At 32.5% G+C, this 20,014-nt stretch overlaps 1 protein-coding gene across 2 annotated transcripts in view; it reads left to right on the forward strand.

Moving 5' to 3' along the window:
* Window positions 1-1,974: 1,974 nt before the first annotated feature.
* LOC145671345 (uncharacterized) overlaps window positions 1,975-20,014 on the forward strand; it is a 31,495-nt gene continuing 13,455 nt past the window's right edge. The window contains exons 1-2 of one of the 2 annotated variants that reach the window (XR_014128510.1): window positions 1,975-6,672; window positions 13,974-14,080. Coding sequence is in view for 1 of the 2 variants with exons in the window: in XM_081740382.1 (XP_081596508.1) it covers window positions 6,236-6,672 (437 nt within the window). In the remaining variant the exon portion in view is untranslated. The remainder of the gene's footprint in view (window positions 6,673-13,973; window positions 14,081-20,014) is intronic. The other variant, XM_081740382.1, reaches the window with a different exon arrangement.

Here is a 20,014-nt window from a genome sequence, read left to right on the forward strand (position 1 = left end):
TAGTGGAACAATTTTTCATTAATCGAAAAGTTGTCTGTCCTGTACAGTGATGAAAATTTTCCGATTCATAAAAATATATTCCACTTATTCCTACATCGTTGTTTAGTTGAGGTGTGAGTTGGGAAATTTTCTTCTATATTTTTCGGGAAATTTTTCCGTTCTTAACAAATATCAGTGATTAAGTAACAATTCGTCAGTATTCACAAAATTGATAGAATTCATATATAGAAATGTTATAAAGTGAAAGATCGTTTAAAGAATCAGAAAACTTTCATGGCTTAGAGAATTTTCAGTATTATGTAGGAACAAGTGGAACATTTTTTCATGAATCGAAAAATTGTGTCCTATACAGTGATGAAAATTTTCCGGGAAATTTTGAAACGGAAAATTTTCCGATTCGTAAAAATATACTCCACTTATTCCTACATCGTTGTTTAGTCGTGATGTGAGGTGGAGAATTTTCTTCTATATTTTTCCGGAAATTTTTCCGTTCTTCTTAACAAATATCAATGATCAAGTAACAATTCGTCAGTATTCATAAAATTGATTGAATTCATATATAGAAATGTTAAAAAGTGAAAGATCGTTTAAAGAATCTGAAAATTTTCATGGCTTAGATAATTTTCAGTACTATGCAGGAACTAGTGGAACAATTTTCCATGAATCGAAAAATTGTCTGTCCTGTACAGTGATTAAAATTTTCCGATTCGTAAAAGAATAGTCCACTTATTCCTACATCGTTGTTTAACCTTGATGTGAGGTGAAAAATTTTCTTCTATATATAGAGAGAAACACTGTGTAAAATTTTATTTCCCAACTTGAAATAAAAAATTTTTGGGTTCCCGAAAGATAATTGGAAAATTATAATTTGTTGCTGACTAACTTTCCTCTACTGAAATTCAATTTTGTAGCTCTATGTGCAGTTAAATATAGTGGAAAATTTTCCACCTAACATCACTTTACATAATATCCAAAATTGTCAGGCCTATGAAAAGTGTTTTCCACTTGTTTCTACATCGTGATGAAAATTTTCCGATCTATGAAAACTTTCCGACTCCTAAAAAATTCTTCAATTTTTCCATATAAGGCAGAAAATATTTCGATTCATGAAAAATTGTTTAACTTGTTTTTACATAGTACTGAAAATTGTCTGAGCCATGAAAATTTTCAGATTCTTTAAACGATCTTTCAGTTTTTAACATTTCTATACATGAATTCAATCAATTTCATGATTGCTGATGAATTGTTACTTGATTACTGATATTTTTTTAGAACGGAAAATTTTCCGGAAAAATATAGGGGAAAATTTTCCCAAATGCAAAATTTTCCGCCTCACATTACTATATATATATATATATATATATATATATATATATATATTCAAGAGCTATAAGCGAAATGAACTTGCTCTATGTGGCTACCAATAGCACGAATGCTATGTAACCGTGTCATTCAAGCGGAATTTGGTTTCCCGTGCGTCTGTTGGAGTATGGTCATTAGGAACTGTGCATTTACACGCATAAGCGGTAAATTGTTCATACGAGACAGTCATTGAGGTTCGGCAGTGGCTGTTGTAGTCGTTGCCTCGTGTCTGGTGGTGCTCCGTGAGGAAGAAGGCTAAGTGGGACTCGCTATACATCTACACTACACTTACACTTTCTGTTACATTTACACGTACATACATTCCCTTCTTTTTTATACGCTTTCCTTTTTCATTTTACACTTCCATCTTACCCTTAACTTTTTTGCCCTGTTCATCTTGGCTTGTGGCCCTCTTTCCCTGCCTGAACTTCTTTCTTGTTTTGACTTTCTTCTGACTTGGACTATTTTCCTGATTTGTGTCCTTTTTCCCGATTGTGTCCTTTTTTTCTATTTTTTTTTGAATCATAAATCCTCTGTTTGAGGTACACATTTGACAATTTAGCACTTGTAGCACATTTGACTAGTAAGCTGGTGCACCTACCTATTTGACTGATAAAAGTCATACGACAAGATAAGACATTCGTTAGCACAGACAAACGATATATCCTTTGTCTGTGTTCGTTAGAACGCTGGCTTTCTTCTTTAAGTGGTGCACACCAAGCACGTTGGAGAATCGGAAAAAGTTATGGTGCTTGTGTAGTTTTGGCGCATCACCTTTTGGAATATTTACAGGCAGAATATAATACTCTGCAAGAAAAGACATATTTATAAGGAGTACATTCTATCAGGCGACAAAATTAAATCCAATGCTATGCAGCTGTATTTCAGGTTTACAAGTGTTAAGGTTACTAGTGTAAGATCATTACGAGTGCTTTACTAAGGACAAAATAAGAGAGTACATATAAAAGGTGACTTTATTAGGTGCTATTTTCCACCTGGGGTGTATTACTGCACAATGTACAGAAGATGTAACGTTCCACTTATATAGATAAAATACAATTCTGAAACCATGACAATTGCTATTGAAACTCGTATTATTGCCTAAATCCACTTCTCGTCATTGATCTCGCTTATGCGTATACCTACCATTACTGATGCGTCTGTCCATTTCGGACGCGCTGCCGCCTGGGCGTACCAGCTATGCCCGACTTGACTCTTTTAGATTTCATTCATGCTTTTTAGTGACCATCTACCATATGTTGGTTCAGTTTTCTGCAGTGTTGTTTTTATACTTTATTCGATAAGTTCTTTTAATAAAAGGTCAGGTTAGATATTAAACTTTTTTCACCATAATCTAACCAAAAACGTTTTCCTGTATTAAAACAAGTAAATGTTTCAACTTAGAAATTGAAAGATTATGTAGTATATATCACTGGAAAGTTTTTACGTTTCCTCTTTATTTCGGTATATCATATAATAGATTGGAATAATATGGCAATATCAGAAAGTGAATTACATATTACATAAAATTCACAATAGAAAGAGAAAATGAAAGGCTTACGAGATATACATGCAAGAATTAAGTGCACAATATCACTTAATGTATTTTATTATAGTATTTTTTTTTAACATTTTAACTCCACTACATTGTACCGATTTATGATGTGAAGTTGTTTCATAAATGAAACAATTGGAAGGAATTACAATTCTTTACAAATCACAACTTTGTGGTGTAATTTTGTGTAAAATATGTTTTCCTGACATCAGTCTAGTAATTCCATATCTGTGAAAGTTTCCCGCATGGGTGTCCTCTTTCGTGCAATCAGTCGCTCACAAATAATTTGCTGTTGGCAGTTTCGTTTTACAGCATGCATAAATTGACTAAAAATTTGAAGCATGTTAAGTACCTCTGTATCAAAAAGATTACCGACAGTTTCACTAAACTCTTGTTCAAGATTTTCGGTATGACATGGTCAGGCATAATGATGGGTAAATTCCCGGGAAGATATTTTTCGGGAATATTCCCTGGGAACATTCCCGGGAAGATTCCCAAAATGGGAATTTATGTTCAATCAGAAAGAAAATTGCATTCTATTACTATATTATGATTTCAAAGGTGAATTAATTTTTATATCTCAGCATATTATTACTGTTGTCCACAGAGTATTCTTTAAAATATATATTCTGAACGGTACTATGTTACTTTATTAACACTTTATTATATTTAGAGAGTACGCATAAATGTATATTTATTTACAATATGTTCTATCAATTAATTATGTGTGAAAAATTAATACTTTTAAACCACTAAACAGTTTAAATTTATATGTAACTGGATTTGCTCAACTTGACTTTATTACTGATATTATAAAGACATTAAATTTATAAATGTTACAAACCAATAAGATTGGGTAAATGCTAGAAGATACATGTCTCATCAATTTATCAACATTTGCGCATACAGATTTATGTTCACAAAATTTTCAAGATACTTTCAACTTATCTTTATATTTTAGCACGTCACGTTGCCATACACGACCAGAGAGGAGACAGAAAGACGTGTATTACTAATGATAGTTCAGGGTTTATTAATAGTACTTCATCTCTATTTCTAGATAATTCTAAATTACTTTACAAAATGGTTCCTATCCATCATTCGTAAATTAGTATTTTGCTAATTTTGGCTGTTCTTTAGCATTGGGGGTCAGCTTTTGCACCTACTTTTTTTTGCAGACAGCATTGCAGAGCGAGCGTTAGCGAATGAAGGCGGGTTAGAGCACCGCACGGCACGTTGTTTTCTATCTTCGTTACCATCAATTCACTTTCTTTTCTCACATAAATCACTTCTACTTACCTTTCCGTTTAGTATAAACCCCCTACTGCCCTAAAAAAAATTGTGTTCGATACATTCTTGACTACTTGAACATCACTATCAACTCATTTCTTCCGTAAATCATCCTACTTTTTGCTAGTTTTGGCCTTCCAATACTAAACAATTACCTTACTTTTTAGTGAAAATGGAAATGGAACTTAAAAACTTATATTAATAGTTATATAAAGTACTGTCAAGTAATTTTAAATTTTTTAACCTCCATATTCTTTAAAACCTAGAAGTAAATCATAATATATTAAAATATAGTAATTAGTCATATGGTTCTTATAATTTGGAAGATAAAGTAGAGAAATGGAAATAAATTCCTTCCCACCGGGAATATTCCCACTGCCCATCACTAGTCAGGCATATTTTTTCAAATTTTTATCGTAAGATAAAATGTAGAGTAAGAGAGTAGCTCGAAGAATTTGCTTATCATTTAATATCTAAATTAGGGTGTATTAAATCCAGAATATAATCCAACATTGCAAACTGCGTACAAGTATAAAGAAAACATGTAATTTGAAACACGTCTTTGCAGAGTCTGTGTAAGTTCAGTCACATCATATATATATACACATGATTAACACTCGCAATGCTAGTATGTCATTCGATTAATTAACTGTAGCAGTGATGAGTTAAGAAGATTTCTCCCAGGGAGTGAAAGAAATACTGCAAAAACACTGATAAAGCTAAGTAAGTACTACCGAAAAAAAATCCCACCTGGGGATTTCGTTGCTTCGAGAGAAGGCATTCAGTCTCGTTGGTGAAAAGAGTCCTTTTATGTTCTATGAGTAAATTGTTTGACAAGAATGATATAAATTACCAAAAGTCACTGCTGATAGAAACTAATAGTTATAAAAGAGGAGGAAAATAATTTGCTATTATTTAGTTGTAATGTAGAAAAAATGATAGTTCTCTACATGCAAATAACAATGATAACCATTTAAATCTCAAAAGACCTGTTAATATGAACAGGCAGCTTTTTAGAAAAAAAATATTTTAGGAAATTTGGTGAAGTAAAAAGATAACATAGATTTCTCACTTTTTACTTTTTTTTAAGTGTAGTTTGTCTTTAGTATATATGTTAATAGAACTGTTCGGTGTTATTATTTGGTGGAATTGATTTTAATCTTTGAAATTCGATAAACATCTTAGTATCCCAAAACAAATTTGTATGAGAGGAAATATATTGTTATGTATTGTTTTAGTTCAGTGCATTATGTCATATGCTTACGGTTGTGCTGCGTTTGTTCCTTTGCTAATTTAAGGTAGGTATACTCTGGTCTGTAAAGGGAGAAAAAAATATATATTTTGTAGTAAAGACCGGTTCAGAATCTGTCTAAAATACCGCAATACGTCATGAAAGTGTTATCCGTTTTTAAGCGAAAAATTTATATATCATTTCTTTTCAAGTCTTTTTTTAAGAAATATAAGCAAGCAACGAAGCAGAGGAAATTTTATTGTGGCGTTTTCTGTCGTCATGCAACATTGATCGCACGCCCAAAATTTGTATTTTTGTTTAAAAAGAAAGATGATTGTATCTCAGTAAAATGTACTTATTCATAGCAAAAATATTTTTATTACAGGAAAGATAATTTAGGCCTACAATATATTTGTACGTACAGTAGAAGACAGAATAAATCAGGTTTTCCTTTAACAAGAGAAAAAATATATATTGATGAATATCTGTGTATTTGGATATATTTTAATTTTGGTGTGAGTGCTAGCAAAATTTCGAATATTTTAAAATACTGGTTTAGTATCTTTCACATCCCAAACCATTCCGCCTATTAACTCAATTTGAGCTGGAGTGGCATTTACCGTTGTCTTCTGCAGGCCCGCTAAGATTTTTTTGAAGACATAAAATATTTTTCTTTTTGCTTTCAGATTTGTTTCCTTTTTGAACAATAAGTGCGAAAGGTTTCAAATCTTCAACATAAATGCTTTTTAAGTTAGCAAAATGCCTTTTCGTTATTCCAACTTTGTAATAAAATTGAAATGAAAACTGAAAGCGTTCTTTTTAAGCTTGAAATGAAAACAGAGGAAAAGTCATTTGAAGAATGTGATTATAAATTATTCAGTTGTATCACTAATGATGATAAAGATCCTCTTACAATATGTGTGGAATATAAGGAACGAGAAAATGCAACGCAAGAAGAGAATATTGGTTCAGAAAGTTATGAGGATGAAAGAATATCAGATTGGAAACTAACTTCGAAAGCGATATGTTGGGTCAAACGTTTAACAACAGCTGATGTATTTGTAAATGCCAAACGATTTCACAGTAACATCAAGTCCAAATCTTCCGATTTCACACACAACCCGAAAGAGTCAAGCAGTCACCAGTCTGCCACTATTGGAGATAAGAACGATCACGAAGAGGAAGTTAAAGAAAATGGTAATCGAGAAGCATATAGGAATGCTCAGGATCTCAGGTACGATTAAATGCGTTTACTTTGTCAGTTATGTTTTATTTAAGCATTTCAACTCTTGCAGTACCTCTTTAAAACTTTTTTTTTCCTTCATCACTTTAACTTTGTTAATGGAATGAGAATTATTTCAACACATGCTAACTTTGTAAAAGGTAAGACTGTTCAGCAGTGAAATAAGTATCAAATCATAACGATAAAATCGTAACCCTACTAAATAAGAATGCGAAATACGGACCATACAAAGAAATTATCGACAAATTTTAAGTTTGCAACTTTAGTAAAATTTTCACTTATTATCATAGTTGTGATAATAATGTATGGCATGTCACGAACGAAGTTCTACTAGACGAACCAAATATTCAGCTTTAGTAAACATTTTAATATATGTTTTATTTAGCTTCACTTGTAAATATTCATGTCTCGGAAGTTTATATCTTATACTATCTGGTTTCACCATATGACCGCTTTCCACTCGGAAGGCTTGTAGATAAATGGTCTTTTCTTCCTACTTTTGAATTACATTTGTCGGCTTTTATCCGTTCTTTGAACTGACCATTGTATAAGAACCCTGGTTGCTCAGTGGTAGAGTTATTGCTTCCGGCACGGAGGATCCATATTCTATCCTAAATTCCGACAAGTCTGCTTAGCCGTGTACGAACACCATTTGCTCGGGTTTCTTGAAGTTCATCCATGCGTTCCGTTTTGTTATTCCATTATTATCATGCATCTCATCAGAATCCTGTCTCTTACCTTGGGGGCGTATGAATCTTTTAACTTAGAGGTGACCATCTTACAATTAATTGTTGACAAGCAATCTACTCAAATCCAAGAAGATTAAAATTTAATTAGTCGATAAAATCCGATAATATTAACTAACTAACTAACTCTATGGCCTATGGAACCCGGAGGTTCAATGCCGCGTTCACAAAAGCTCTCCACTGACTTCTATCCTTAGCTAACTGCATCTAGTTTCTATTCTGTTTTCCAATCTCTGCGAGATCCATCTTAATATTGTCCTCCCATCTGCGCCTGGGTCTTCCCAATGGTCGTTTTCCGATTGGTCTTCCAGTCAAGACTTTGAAAGCGTTTCTACTTTTTTCCATTCTAGCTAAATGACCCGCCCACCTAAGACTCCTAGACTTGACGACCCTAACAATGTTGGGTAAACCGTATAAATTATGTAGTTCCTCGTTATGAAGTTTCCGCCATTCCCCATTGTCGTTCCTCTTGGGTCCGATAATATTAGGAAAATAAAGTTGTGATTTTTTTAAAACTATTATCTACTTCGATTTTTGCAAACGAATACAATCCTTCGATACTTGGTTACTCTTAGGTCAAGACAGCAATATTTGATCTATAAAGAAATCAAGGTATAACGAATATTTTTTTTTTTTTTTTTTTTTTTGCTTGTTGCTTAATGATATTTCGTTACTCATCGTTTAATAACAAACATTGTAAAAGGTATTTTATAATTGTTTAATGAATTGGTAAGCACACATTCTAACAATAAAAGCCACTCGTATAATTTTTAAAACTTTGTCCGATTTGAGACTCTTTTCTTTTTCTTTATCTTATTACAGGTATTTTTAGGTGACTAAACACACTAAAATTTAATATTTGGTTTATTGCATATATCTTGTAACGTAAAATTTTGTCATTATTAGCGTAGAGGGTTTCGTCTTATTCAAATATGCCTCTGATTATTTTGTATTACTCGTTAGTGTAGTAATCAATATCTTTCACTCTGTATTACGAAAACGTAATCACATACATTTTGACATGACCTTTTGTAGAGTTGGGGATCAAAAGTCACCACTTAATGGTCAAACTTCCTGTCTGATTTATAAGAGAGTTTTTTTCTTACTTTCGTTGTGCTCTTACTTCTGAATAATTAAGCTTTTATTATTATAATTATCACGTGAGAACTATCGTGCTAGCTTCCGCTTTATATATCGTCTATTGAAGTATTATGCCCTTGTGCTTCATAATTCAATCGATTACTTCTGATTATGCAACAAAGAGGGTATAAAGGACGCTCTTTTTTCGTGGGCTCCGAATCACACTGGATCTTCATTGTTCTCGTGTACAGTAGTGAAAGTTTGTTGAGAAACTGCTGTTCAGCTTAACAGGCATGTGACGGGTGACCTGCGCTTGCTCGACTTTTTAGGCACATCCTTGTCAGCAGTAATACGAACTAATAGCATATACCACCATTTTATATGGGGAGGGAACGGAATCGTACTGAGAAAATATTGAGAATGCACGTTGCACATAGTCAAAGACATGCACCGAGGAAATTTTCGTATCTTTTGTAGAGGGATAGAGCAAATATAATATGGGAATGGAACTTGGGTGATTCTCAAGTTCCTTTCAAGGCTGTATCTTCCACGAGGAACTCAGTTTGGGATTACGAGAATTGGGAGTACGTGTTAATGTTTCTCCCTTAAAGGATTAACTTTTCTTTTAACAGAATTAAAGTAGGTTTTTAAATGTTTTGAATGAAACTACATAATATATTACATATTTCAACATACAATAGTTTATATATATATATATATATATATATATATATATATATATATATATATATATATATATATATATATATATATATGTGTGTATCAAAATGTGTTTGAAATTTTGTGCTGAGAAATATATAACCCTGTACTCTTCTGTTTTCACATAATACTGCGCTCAATTGGACATCTTGAGTCAGTAAAACTGAATTGCGTTTTACTTTACTTTCATTTACAAAACGAGACAGTTGAACGGAGAAACCAAAGTGACATGAATAACATACCCAAGTGGCGGTCTGATATAAAACCTTAATGAATTAAAACTAATCTGAAGTTTGGCGCCACCCTGCTTAGAACGGAATAGAAGCTGGATACAGACAGAAGAAGGTATTTTTTGTTTAAAACGAAATAGCGTAAACATGGCGAACACAATTGTAAGGTAGTTAAAAGGTCTTTTCAAAAGTCTATGAAGTCTGCTTCCTTTTTTAAATAATAATGATAAATAATATCTATGTTCTTACTGAAAGATTGTCTTGGGTTTTGATAGGGTAAATCTAGGCTAAGGGAAATTTATATTTACCGATTAGTATCTAATATACATCTTAAAGAGGAAGCATCTACTTCGGATTGCTCTTCCAAATTGGCACTTCCAGTTACAGGCATTCGTGTGAGCATCGTCATCGGTAAAGATCAAATTGGTTCCCCTAATTTTTTGTTAATTGTCCGTTAAATGTTGCAGCTTCATTAGTTCTGAAGCGCAGAAATACGATTTGAATAATTTAAATTGAATAATCAAGAAACATGTTACGTGGAATCTTTCTGAAGTAGAACTCCCACCCTCATAGCTGAGGATTTTAACCTTTTTATCTTTTTCAGAGAAAGACATCTTGGAATCACAAAGCAATTTCATGCACGTCTGTGATCATTGCGACCCGTTCAATAATTTTTTGTTGGTATATATGTCACCAAAGTGTACTAGTTTGTGCTATTCTAAACTTAATACCGACGATGTTACGTGATACGAGATTTTTCCGGATGTAATTTATATGAGTAATACTTGTTCCTGTAATCATGGCAAGAAATGCATATATTGGAGTAGGCCTATCACGTAGCTACAGTTGTTTTTCTTTCTAATGCAAGCCTGTGTTGAGAAAAGGGCATTATTCTCACCTATCCCGCCTTCACTAAAGCTGTATTACATAACATGTAACAATCTTGTTATATAGTTGGTAATTAACATGCAGTAAAAAAACACTAATGAATTTTGAATACTGAGTAAGTTACTTAGCGTGATTGTGTGATCTAAAAGAAAATTGACATTTCTGTAGGTATAGCTGATCTTTACACTATGAAGGAACCACATATTAGCACACAAGTAAGGAAATCGAAGTGTTTATGGTAGATGAGTTTGTCGCTTGCATCTGTAATACACATGGGGGATAATGAAATGCTTGTGAAAGAAAAAGCTATACAGCCGTTTGGTAGATCAAAAAGAATAAAGAGAATATTGTACAAAAAGATCGTATGAATGTGGGTGACAGGAACCCAGGCTGGCTGGTTGTTTTTACGATGACATCCATTTGAAAGTTTTTACTTCTGTGACTATATACATTGGGCTCAATAAATAACACAGTGACTAAGCTTCGTATGCTACAGAATATGTACGGATTTTTAACAGTGAAAAATATTTTCTATTATTATTAATGTTTAAAATCTTAACCTAACAGTACACAATGAAAATTACCATCTAAACTTTAAGTAGTGATCAGAGCTGGTGCAAATTTCTAATTGTTTTCGTTCTACGTGGTCACAAGAGTCAATATTCTCTTTAATAGAATATCCAAAAGCCTATGCATAACTTTAACTTTTGATTGTTACAGATTCAGTTAATACAACCAGAGGTAAGCTGATTCGTATTGTTCCTCGTTGCAGGGTCTGCTCATATTCTCGCTCTTGTTACTGGAATGAAACGTTGACCCTTTTCGGGACGTAGTCATTCAACTAAAGGGAACTTTTACTGAGACAATATAAATTAAATTTCTACTCTTTTCAGAGTGCGTTGGTAAAGGCGGGGAAAGAAGTAGTTTTCTCAAGCTGTATTTAAATGCGAACTTTTTTGTTTGTTTGTTTTGTTTAGGTGTTATAGGGGTTTATAAATGGCAAATGTTCATCACAAAGTTAGAGATGGAACAATCATGTGCTTTGTAAAAATTATATCATGTATGTAGCTCCGAAAACTACATAAATGTACTTCGTAAACATTGTCCACCAAGCCTTGTCCCTTAATTATTTTAGAGTAATAACTCGAGAATGGACTACATAATATGGATGAGACACCGCACGAAGAAATTTGATACTTTGATATATTTATTTAAGAAGTCGAATACACTATACCAATAAAGGGATACGCAAGGAACGGGAAAACGTCGTTATATAGGAGAAAAATGATGATATTACATTGTTTTCCTGAAAAGATATCTTCTATGGCAGGACATCTTGCAGTTTTAGACGTTGAACATATTTAAATATCGAAACAAGTTTAGATGTTGTGTTTAAGATGTTTGGGTTCACAGATGAAAATCATTTCATGATATCCGAGAAAAAATAAATCAATAAAGTGTTCTTAAAACTTGTTGTATGCTACCAAAAGTGTGATCATTAAACTGCATCAGATGATATGGATGTTTCTACATTATATTAGTTTATGTTATGTGGTAATTTTATATATCATGATAACTACGCACATTGCGCGCTTTTATCTCTTAGAGCGTAGATTATTTCCCCACTGATTTTCATTAATTACTTTATATAACAAATTTTACGTCTGTAACATAATCCACTCATGAGATAATTTGTTTTTCGCGAACAGTTTAAACAGTTTTGTTCCTAATAGAGTTCTAATTCTAATGAAAGAACGTAAAAAAAGGAGAGAAAATATCTGGTTGAAAGAGAGTGACAACAAGAGATTAAAAATGAATTCACACGTTTCCTGTGTTAAGTACATACAACCTTGATTTTAAGTTTACGTACTGATAAATAATATACTGATTCTGTATTAAATTTGGTATTTCCCAAATTATTGTTGCACTCGAGTTGGTTTTAAATTGTATGCACATGTGTTAAGCTTTCTAGAGATTCAAGAGATCATAATTTTTTACGTACATTTATAATCCTCATATTTTAATGAAAGAGCATGAAAAATACTCAGTAGAATGTAGGTACTAGATATTCTTCTTGTTCACCTTAACTGTAGGTTGGTGGGAACAGGAAAATTTTAAAACTTTATATGTCTTAGGAGAGGTGTTTTATTCTTTGTTATGGTGTCTTCTTCGTAACTGCATCTAAATACTTTATCCTTGGTCTTCTCCTTCCTGGTGTCCCTTCTGCCTTTCCCTTTATCAGCAAGATGATCCAGAGTACCGAATAAGATGGCCAAGAATGCTATTTTTTCTTGCTCCTATTATCTTCATGATCTGTCTCCGTCATTATCTTCCTTTTCCTTTTTTTCATTTCATTTTATTTATCCATTCTGTACAAACTTGGAAATAATTTTCCGATAGTACATGGGATTTGTCATGGCTAATTGAAGCAGTATATATATTAGACACATGTGTTAAACATAATTCATACATTTATACATTACAGTAGTTTGAAATATCATTATACCAATGCTACAGCATAGCTTATACATAAATGAACCTATTTTGTTACTTTGCTATTACTATTTACATAGTGATTATTAAATTGATTATATTCATCTATTGTATAGAAGCAATCTAACAATAGGTATTCTTTTAATTTTCTTTTGAATGTAACATTAGACTTGATTACCTTTAATTTGTTTGGTAACTTATTGTATAGCATAATACCAGCATACTTTACTCCTTTTTCGTACATTGCTGTTCTATGGTTTGGTGGATGAAAATTAGTCTTTTTTCTTGTGTTATAACCATGCACGTCACCGTTTGTTGTGTACTCATTTATATTGGATCTTACAAATTCTATTAAGTAATATATATAAAACATGGTTAAGGTAGTATAGCTAGTTCTTTGAAATATTTCCTACAGGACTCTCGGGGTCCTACACCAGCTAGCATTCGTACAACCCTTTTTTGAAGGACAACAATATTTCTGTTCTACAGTATTTCCCAAAAAAATTAATCCATATCTTAATATAGATTCAAATGATCAGTAATATAATATTTTTGCTATATTTTATGGTATTTTTGATGGTTTGTACGGCGAAACACATTTTTCTTAACCTATTCGCAATTTTTCTATATGATAATCCCATTTTAAATTTGCTGATATATGTACACCTAAAAATTTTACAGAACTACATTGTTTTATTTCTTTTTTTCCTATTTTTATACTTCCTTTATCTAGATTGTTGTTTGTTAATTTAAAGCTTATTGACAAGGCTTTTTTCTGAATTTACTATTAACTTATTATGATCAAACCAGTTCGTTAGCTGTTTTCGATGTTAGTATTTAATTGTTGATGGTTTTCGCCTGTTATTGCTACACTTGTGTCATCCGCGAATAATGTGGCTTTTGCAAAATTTAAATTATCCGGGAGATCGTTTATAAATATCAAAAACATAATGGCCCAAGAATTGATCCTTGTGGTACGTCGCATTTTATTTTATTCATTGTAGATGTGAAAGTAGTTAGTTTTGAGTTTCTCTCATCTACTCTAGTTATTTCCATCACGTGCATTCTATCTGTCAAATATGAACGAAACCAGTTTCTTGTTACTCCACTTATTCCACATTTCTCTATTTTATAGAAAAGTTTTCTATGAGGCACTAAGTCAAACGCTTTAGAAAGGTCTATAAACAATCCGATGCACTTATTTCTTTTATCTAGTAGTTCGCCTACGTAATTCAGATATTGGTAAATAATGGTTTCCGTTGATTTTCCTTAAATAAATCCATGTTGATCTTTTGAAATTGTTCCAGTACTTTGTAAATATAGTGTAACCTGTTTGTTCATTGCTAATTCTAATATTTTCGCAAATGTAATAAGAGATCGGTCTATAGTTACTGATAAACATTTTATCCCCCTTTTTATAAATTGGTTTAACATTGGTAACTTTTAATTTATCAGGAAAGACTCCTGTTTGGAAAGAAAGGTGTACCAAATAACATAAAACTTCAGCCAGAGAACTGTTTACAACTCTTTTGATAAGCGCATGAGGAACTTCATGAATCCCTTCTGACCATTTATTTTTCATTTGATTGATAATTCTAATTACGTCGGTCACATTTACAGGATATATATACATTGAAGTTAGATTATTTTTTATGTTAACTTTCCCAAATTAGTTTTTATTTTTGTGTTTGTCATATATTCTACTTAAATTTGTGTAATAAGAATTGAATGTGTCTGAAATCATATGTGGGTTATAAATTACTTCTTCATTGTTTTATTTCAGTAATATTTTCTCTTGTTTGATTTATTTTTATTTCATTATTTACTAATGACCACATCGCTTTGGTCTTATTAGCCGAATTCTGTTCTATAGTTTCGTTGTGCATTTGTTTTGCTGCTATAATTACACGTTTATATATATATTGTGACGGTATATGGATTTTAAGATTTTATTTTTGGTGACGGAAATAAAGATTTATTATAATTAAAATTGAAAAGATTAAAATACTGTGATAATGTTATTTCATATTAAACACGTGCATTTGTTTGTTTACGTAAATTGTTATATTTATGTTGTGTTGTCATTTAAATCATGGCGAGACGCTAAATCGTCAGATTGTTTGTTTTGTTTTGTTTTGTAAAGATGAAATCGAGAATTGTAATGTCATCAATGTGCAATCTAGTTTGTTAACACTGGCACAATTTGAATGTGGCACAACTTTCAGATCTGCAGAGATTGTTAATCTGGGAATTTGGTCACGATGTAATACGGGTTGAAACAAATGTTTCAACAATAGCTGAGGTAAACACAATTGAAGGACATAGCGAATTCCAGCGTCTGGAATTGGTGAACAAAAACCTCTTGTTGGAGAGGATCTGGATCAGAAGCGGGAGACATCGATCAGAGTATCAGACTACGGTCAGTCATCGACAATTAGCAGCATGGTAGTGGTCTGAGAGCTATCACGACCATAAGTAGATCAAGGGTGATCTACTCCACGTTGAAGTACAAATATAGTCCACTAGGAATGGTTGGTCTCTAGTTGGCATTCCGTTGGAGACCACATACAGCCAACAATCCTGTCCAGGCGATCCAGAGCTGAGGAGTACAGAACCACCAGTCCAGACATTTATCGCATTACGAAGGTATGTGTACCTCAGCTATGTATGTGTTGATCGTGATTCAATTTCCAGTCATTTACGATTTGTGATCTGATTGTTAGGCTACATTCACACAGAACATACACTCAGACACTATGACATCATTTAGACAAATACATGAATGAAACAAATTACAGTTTATTATAAGTTCCTCTCAATTAAAACATTAACCTACCGAGGCTTTGCTTTGGGAAATGAAGTGTATACAACATTGAATAGTAAAAGTATTACAAAAAAATATATTATTAAAAATATTGATTAAGTAATTGGAGTTAAACATACTTTCCAGTAAGAATTATATATAGAGAGGATTTACCTTAAAGTGCGATGCAAACGAATATTCGAGTTTTAATCTGATTAAAAATCGATAACTTACACAAGAATATTTACTTCATTAGTTTTATAAATCTATGCTTATCGTATTATAATTCACTTTAAAATTATGATTTTTCCATTTCAAAACGTAGAACGAGAAATAAATGTAATATTCTATTTGTTAAGGAAACCTTTCAAACTGATGATTTCAGGGCATGACCTGTGGGAGAATTTGAGACTCTGTCGACATAAATTTCCCCCTTCGTGGCCATAAGTTATCTTCTATCATGCTCAAAGGGGACTAAAAATGTTTTATCAGTTTTCTCTCATTCATATATTGACCATTACCGGGGGAGAATCTTCTGAAATCGTCAATGCTTATAATTAGTTTTTCATTACAAATCAAAGGATAATAATGAAATATTGAACATAATATTTTGTTCTCAGCTGTGGATTTTAGATTTGCAAATCATATAATTTTCCCTTCTAATGGAATTTGAGAAAAAAATAGTTGCCAAAGATTTATTTAAAGAAATGTTCTCAGTCCTCTGATGAAAATAGGAACACACTTTAAAAAATATATATATAAAAAAAACGAATTATCCCTTCAGGGTTTGAACACATAAACTTCTAATTGATAGACTAGTGACCAAAACCGCTCGACCAGTTCGTATGTCTTCCGTGAGTCTCTTTTGACTTTTGGGTAAAGTAGTTTCCTGTTCCACACTTCTTTTTGTTTATGTCGATACGACTATAAGTTTGTGGTGAATATTTGGCAGTTACAGGTCTTGCAATGCATAAAAGTCTTTTTCGTATAAATTATGTTCAATTTTACGTCCTAATAACTTATATACAACAGGTTGACTCTGTGAAATTGTTGGGGTTAGAGTGATCGTAAATGTTTTCATAGTTAGGAGCCTGGATATGCAAACCCGCTTAACGTAGGGATTTACTTTTGAAAATTTGGTACCGCTGAACGAGCAATAGGTCAATTCAGCCGGTAATGAAGCATTACATCGATAGAGAATACACAAATTGGGACGAGATTCTTCCATGTATTGTGTTTACAATGAATACTCAAGTTCACGATGGTACGAAGCATTCGCCATACTATCTACTGACAGGACGTGAACCCAGAAAGTTCCTAGAACAAGATCTGGACATTCCCTGTGAGTACGTTGAGAATGATGCGCGAATCCAAGCCGTGAAGGAAGCGAGAAAAGTAGCGTACCAAAATCTGCAAAAACGATTTAAGTCGCAGAAAAAACAAATAGAGAAGAAATTTTCCCAACCTAAGTTTGACATCGGACAGAAAGTTTGGATAAAAGAGATGACAAGGGCTGGAATCCCAGCATGTTTTGGGGGAAGGTTTAACATCCGAGGCATTATTTTAGATCGAATGAATAACAATTCGTATAAGGTGAGATATGAAACCAAGAAGGGTCAAGAGAAAGTTGATACTGTGGACATTCGTCGATTAAAACCTTTCGTTGGACCAAAGGATGGAGAAAGTGACAATGATGAGGATGATTCAAGTTCAAACAGTGATAACTAGGAAAAAAAAGGAAATTTAGCGTGAACATCATGGTTTCACAAACTCAAGTACCACAACCGTTTATGATTGTTGCGCTTGAAACGGAAAAAAGTAAACAAATAAAATTGTTTATAAGTTTGAAATATTTCGATAGGTCATCTGTAGACAAAATGCGTTTATCAGTGACTGCGAGCTGGACCGCAGTTTAACAGCCAAAGTCCGTCCGAAACCGAAGGAAACGTCGGTTTCCATCAGAAAATCCTGAACTGGTAAACATGTTTTGTTTACAGAAATTAGAGAAAATAGGAATATAGAGTTTTTTAATTAGAGAAGTCATAATCTATTGATCTGTGTAGTAAATTATCTAAGTTACATATACAACATAAATAAATTAAATAAAAAAAATATTAAATAAATAAATAAGTAAACAGTATAAATAATAGCTAAATAAAAGATTTAAAATTTATTAAAATAAGTATAGTAATTCATTATGTAGAAGAGAATAAGTAATTTTAGGTTTTAATTATTTACAGTAAACACCATGTTGACGAATATAATTTTGGAAATGATAGCGATGATGGTGTGCATAGCAGAAGATGATCATCAGCAGGGGGGCCGCGGTGGCTCAGTGGTAGAGCGTTCACCTCTGGTGCATGGGGTCCCGGGTTCAAACCCTGCTCCCGCCAAGTGAACTTTGTGGTGGACAAACACCGTGTGCGTGGGTTTTCTCGGGGTTCTCCCGTTTCCTCCCACTTCCTTCATTCCACCATTTCATTCATTTCTCATAATCACCGTCTCCTTTAGCCTCACCGGCATAACCGTGGGACGAAAAACTCAAAGATTTCATTTTTTTCATCAGCAGGTCACTTTGCCAGAGGTTGGGTTGGCATTAGTGCAGGACGCTTATGCCGTGCACTCAACAAACATGGGTACACAACTATAAAATTGCATTTAAACTTTCAAGAAGCAGTGCCGGTGCATGATAAATGTACCGATGCGTACATTTTAAACGAATATGCGATAGAACGAGAATTTAGGAGAAACATTGTAAATTTATTGCCTTGTCATTTTGTGTATGAAAATGGCAAGACTAGGTGTATTCATAATTATAGAAGTAAAAGATTTATATTCTCTTGGTTATTAGGTTTTGTCATCTATTGGTTTATCCACGTATAATTTGGTGCATAATCAACAATTGTCACATTCGGTAGAAAAACTTTCTAAACATGAAAACTTGCTAGCTAATGAAATTTAAAACTTAAAAACATCCTTTAATAATGAAATTTCCCTGGTACATGGCGTCGTAGTAAAAGTACAACATGTTTTGCAAGGGCTTAAAAGTAAAATTCAGGAATTGTATTGTTATTTACATCAATCTCAACGCAAGATACTTGCGAATTTATTCGCACACTTAGTTCAAGAAAGGGTGAATAAAATCATAAATAGCATATTAAATAATCAGTTGTCATACTACATACTTTCAAACGAAGACGTAAAAAGATTGGTAAATCTTCATGATGTTTTAAAACACACTATTTATAGGTCAGATATTGGAATGTTCTACCAAATGTCGAATATATACTTAATGAAGTATCATTATGAAAAAAATAATGTCGACTTGTTAAAAACTCCGATCATATACGATAGTAGCATTTCAATTATGTACAATGTAATTTCAATGGGTTTTTTATTTAATAATACAAGAATATTCTATGAATTACCAGAAGCGGTATATTTGGAAGAAGGTAAATATCACTCATTGGATAAAACGAAGTGCGAATTTAAAAGTTTCTTATATTTTTGCGAAAGCATTAAATTAGAAGATGAGGCAAAATGTTAGAATAATATTGTATTAAATAACTCTTTAGAAGGATGTCAACAAAATTCAGAAAAATTTTTGGGGAAAGTAATATTCAGATATACGCATGCAAGTGTTATGTACTCATCTGTTCAACAGGATGCGTATATGACAAAGGTAGGCGTCCATCAGGAAATTACTTCCACAAAATTGGAACAGACGAAGAATAGATCATATTTTATAAATTACGATAAAGTCGATAACATAATTATAGGTGAATTTGTAATTCCGACTAAGCAAATAGTACAAGTTCGTAATCATATTAAATTGATTGGAAATTGGACGGAAAAACAAATAAATTTTTCTTTGCATGCGCAAGAATTAAATGGATTAACTGAAAAATTATTAAAATTAAAAGTAGTTACAACAATGCCAAAATTAAATTTAAAAACGGATTACATTATGTATGTCGTAGGCGGAATCATTATAGCACTAATAATGACGACTACTTTGCTTGTAATATTGTACTGCAGACTCTACAAGTCGATTCGTCAATATAAAATTCAACATCAATAATAATAATAATAATAATCAGCAAGTAATAATATAGTAAATGAATGACGTAAAACAATGTTGTATGTACCTTGGGTTTAAAAAAACAAATAATATTGAACATTTATAGGTATGGAGAAGAAAATCATTATTTTAAAAAAAATGAATGTTAAAACGGTAACCTGAAAAGAAACACTATATTAGAATAGTAAACAATTGGCAAATGAGTATATGTACTTACCGAACAAAAGTGGTAAACATGAGTCAATAAGCCTAGATAATAGGAAAATCCTAGACATCCTAGAGCCAAAGTAGC

The sequence above is a fragment of the Thermobia domestica genome, chromosome 15 (assembly GCF_964235325.1).
Source record: "Thermobia domestica chromosome 15, izTheDome1.hap1.1, whole genome shotgun sequence".
Taxonomy (NCBI): domain Eukaryota; kingdom Metazoa; phylum Arthropoda; class Insecta; order Zygentoma; family Lepismatidae; genus Thermobia; species Thermobia domestica.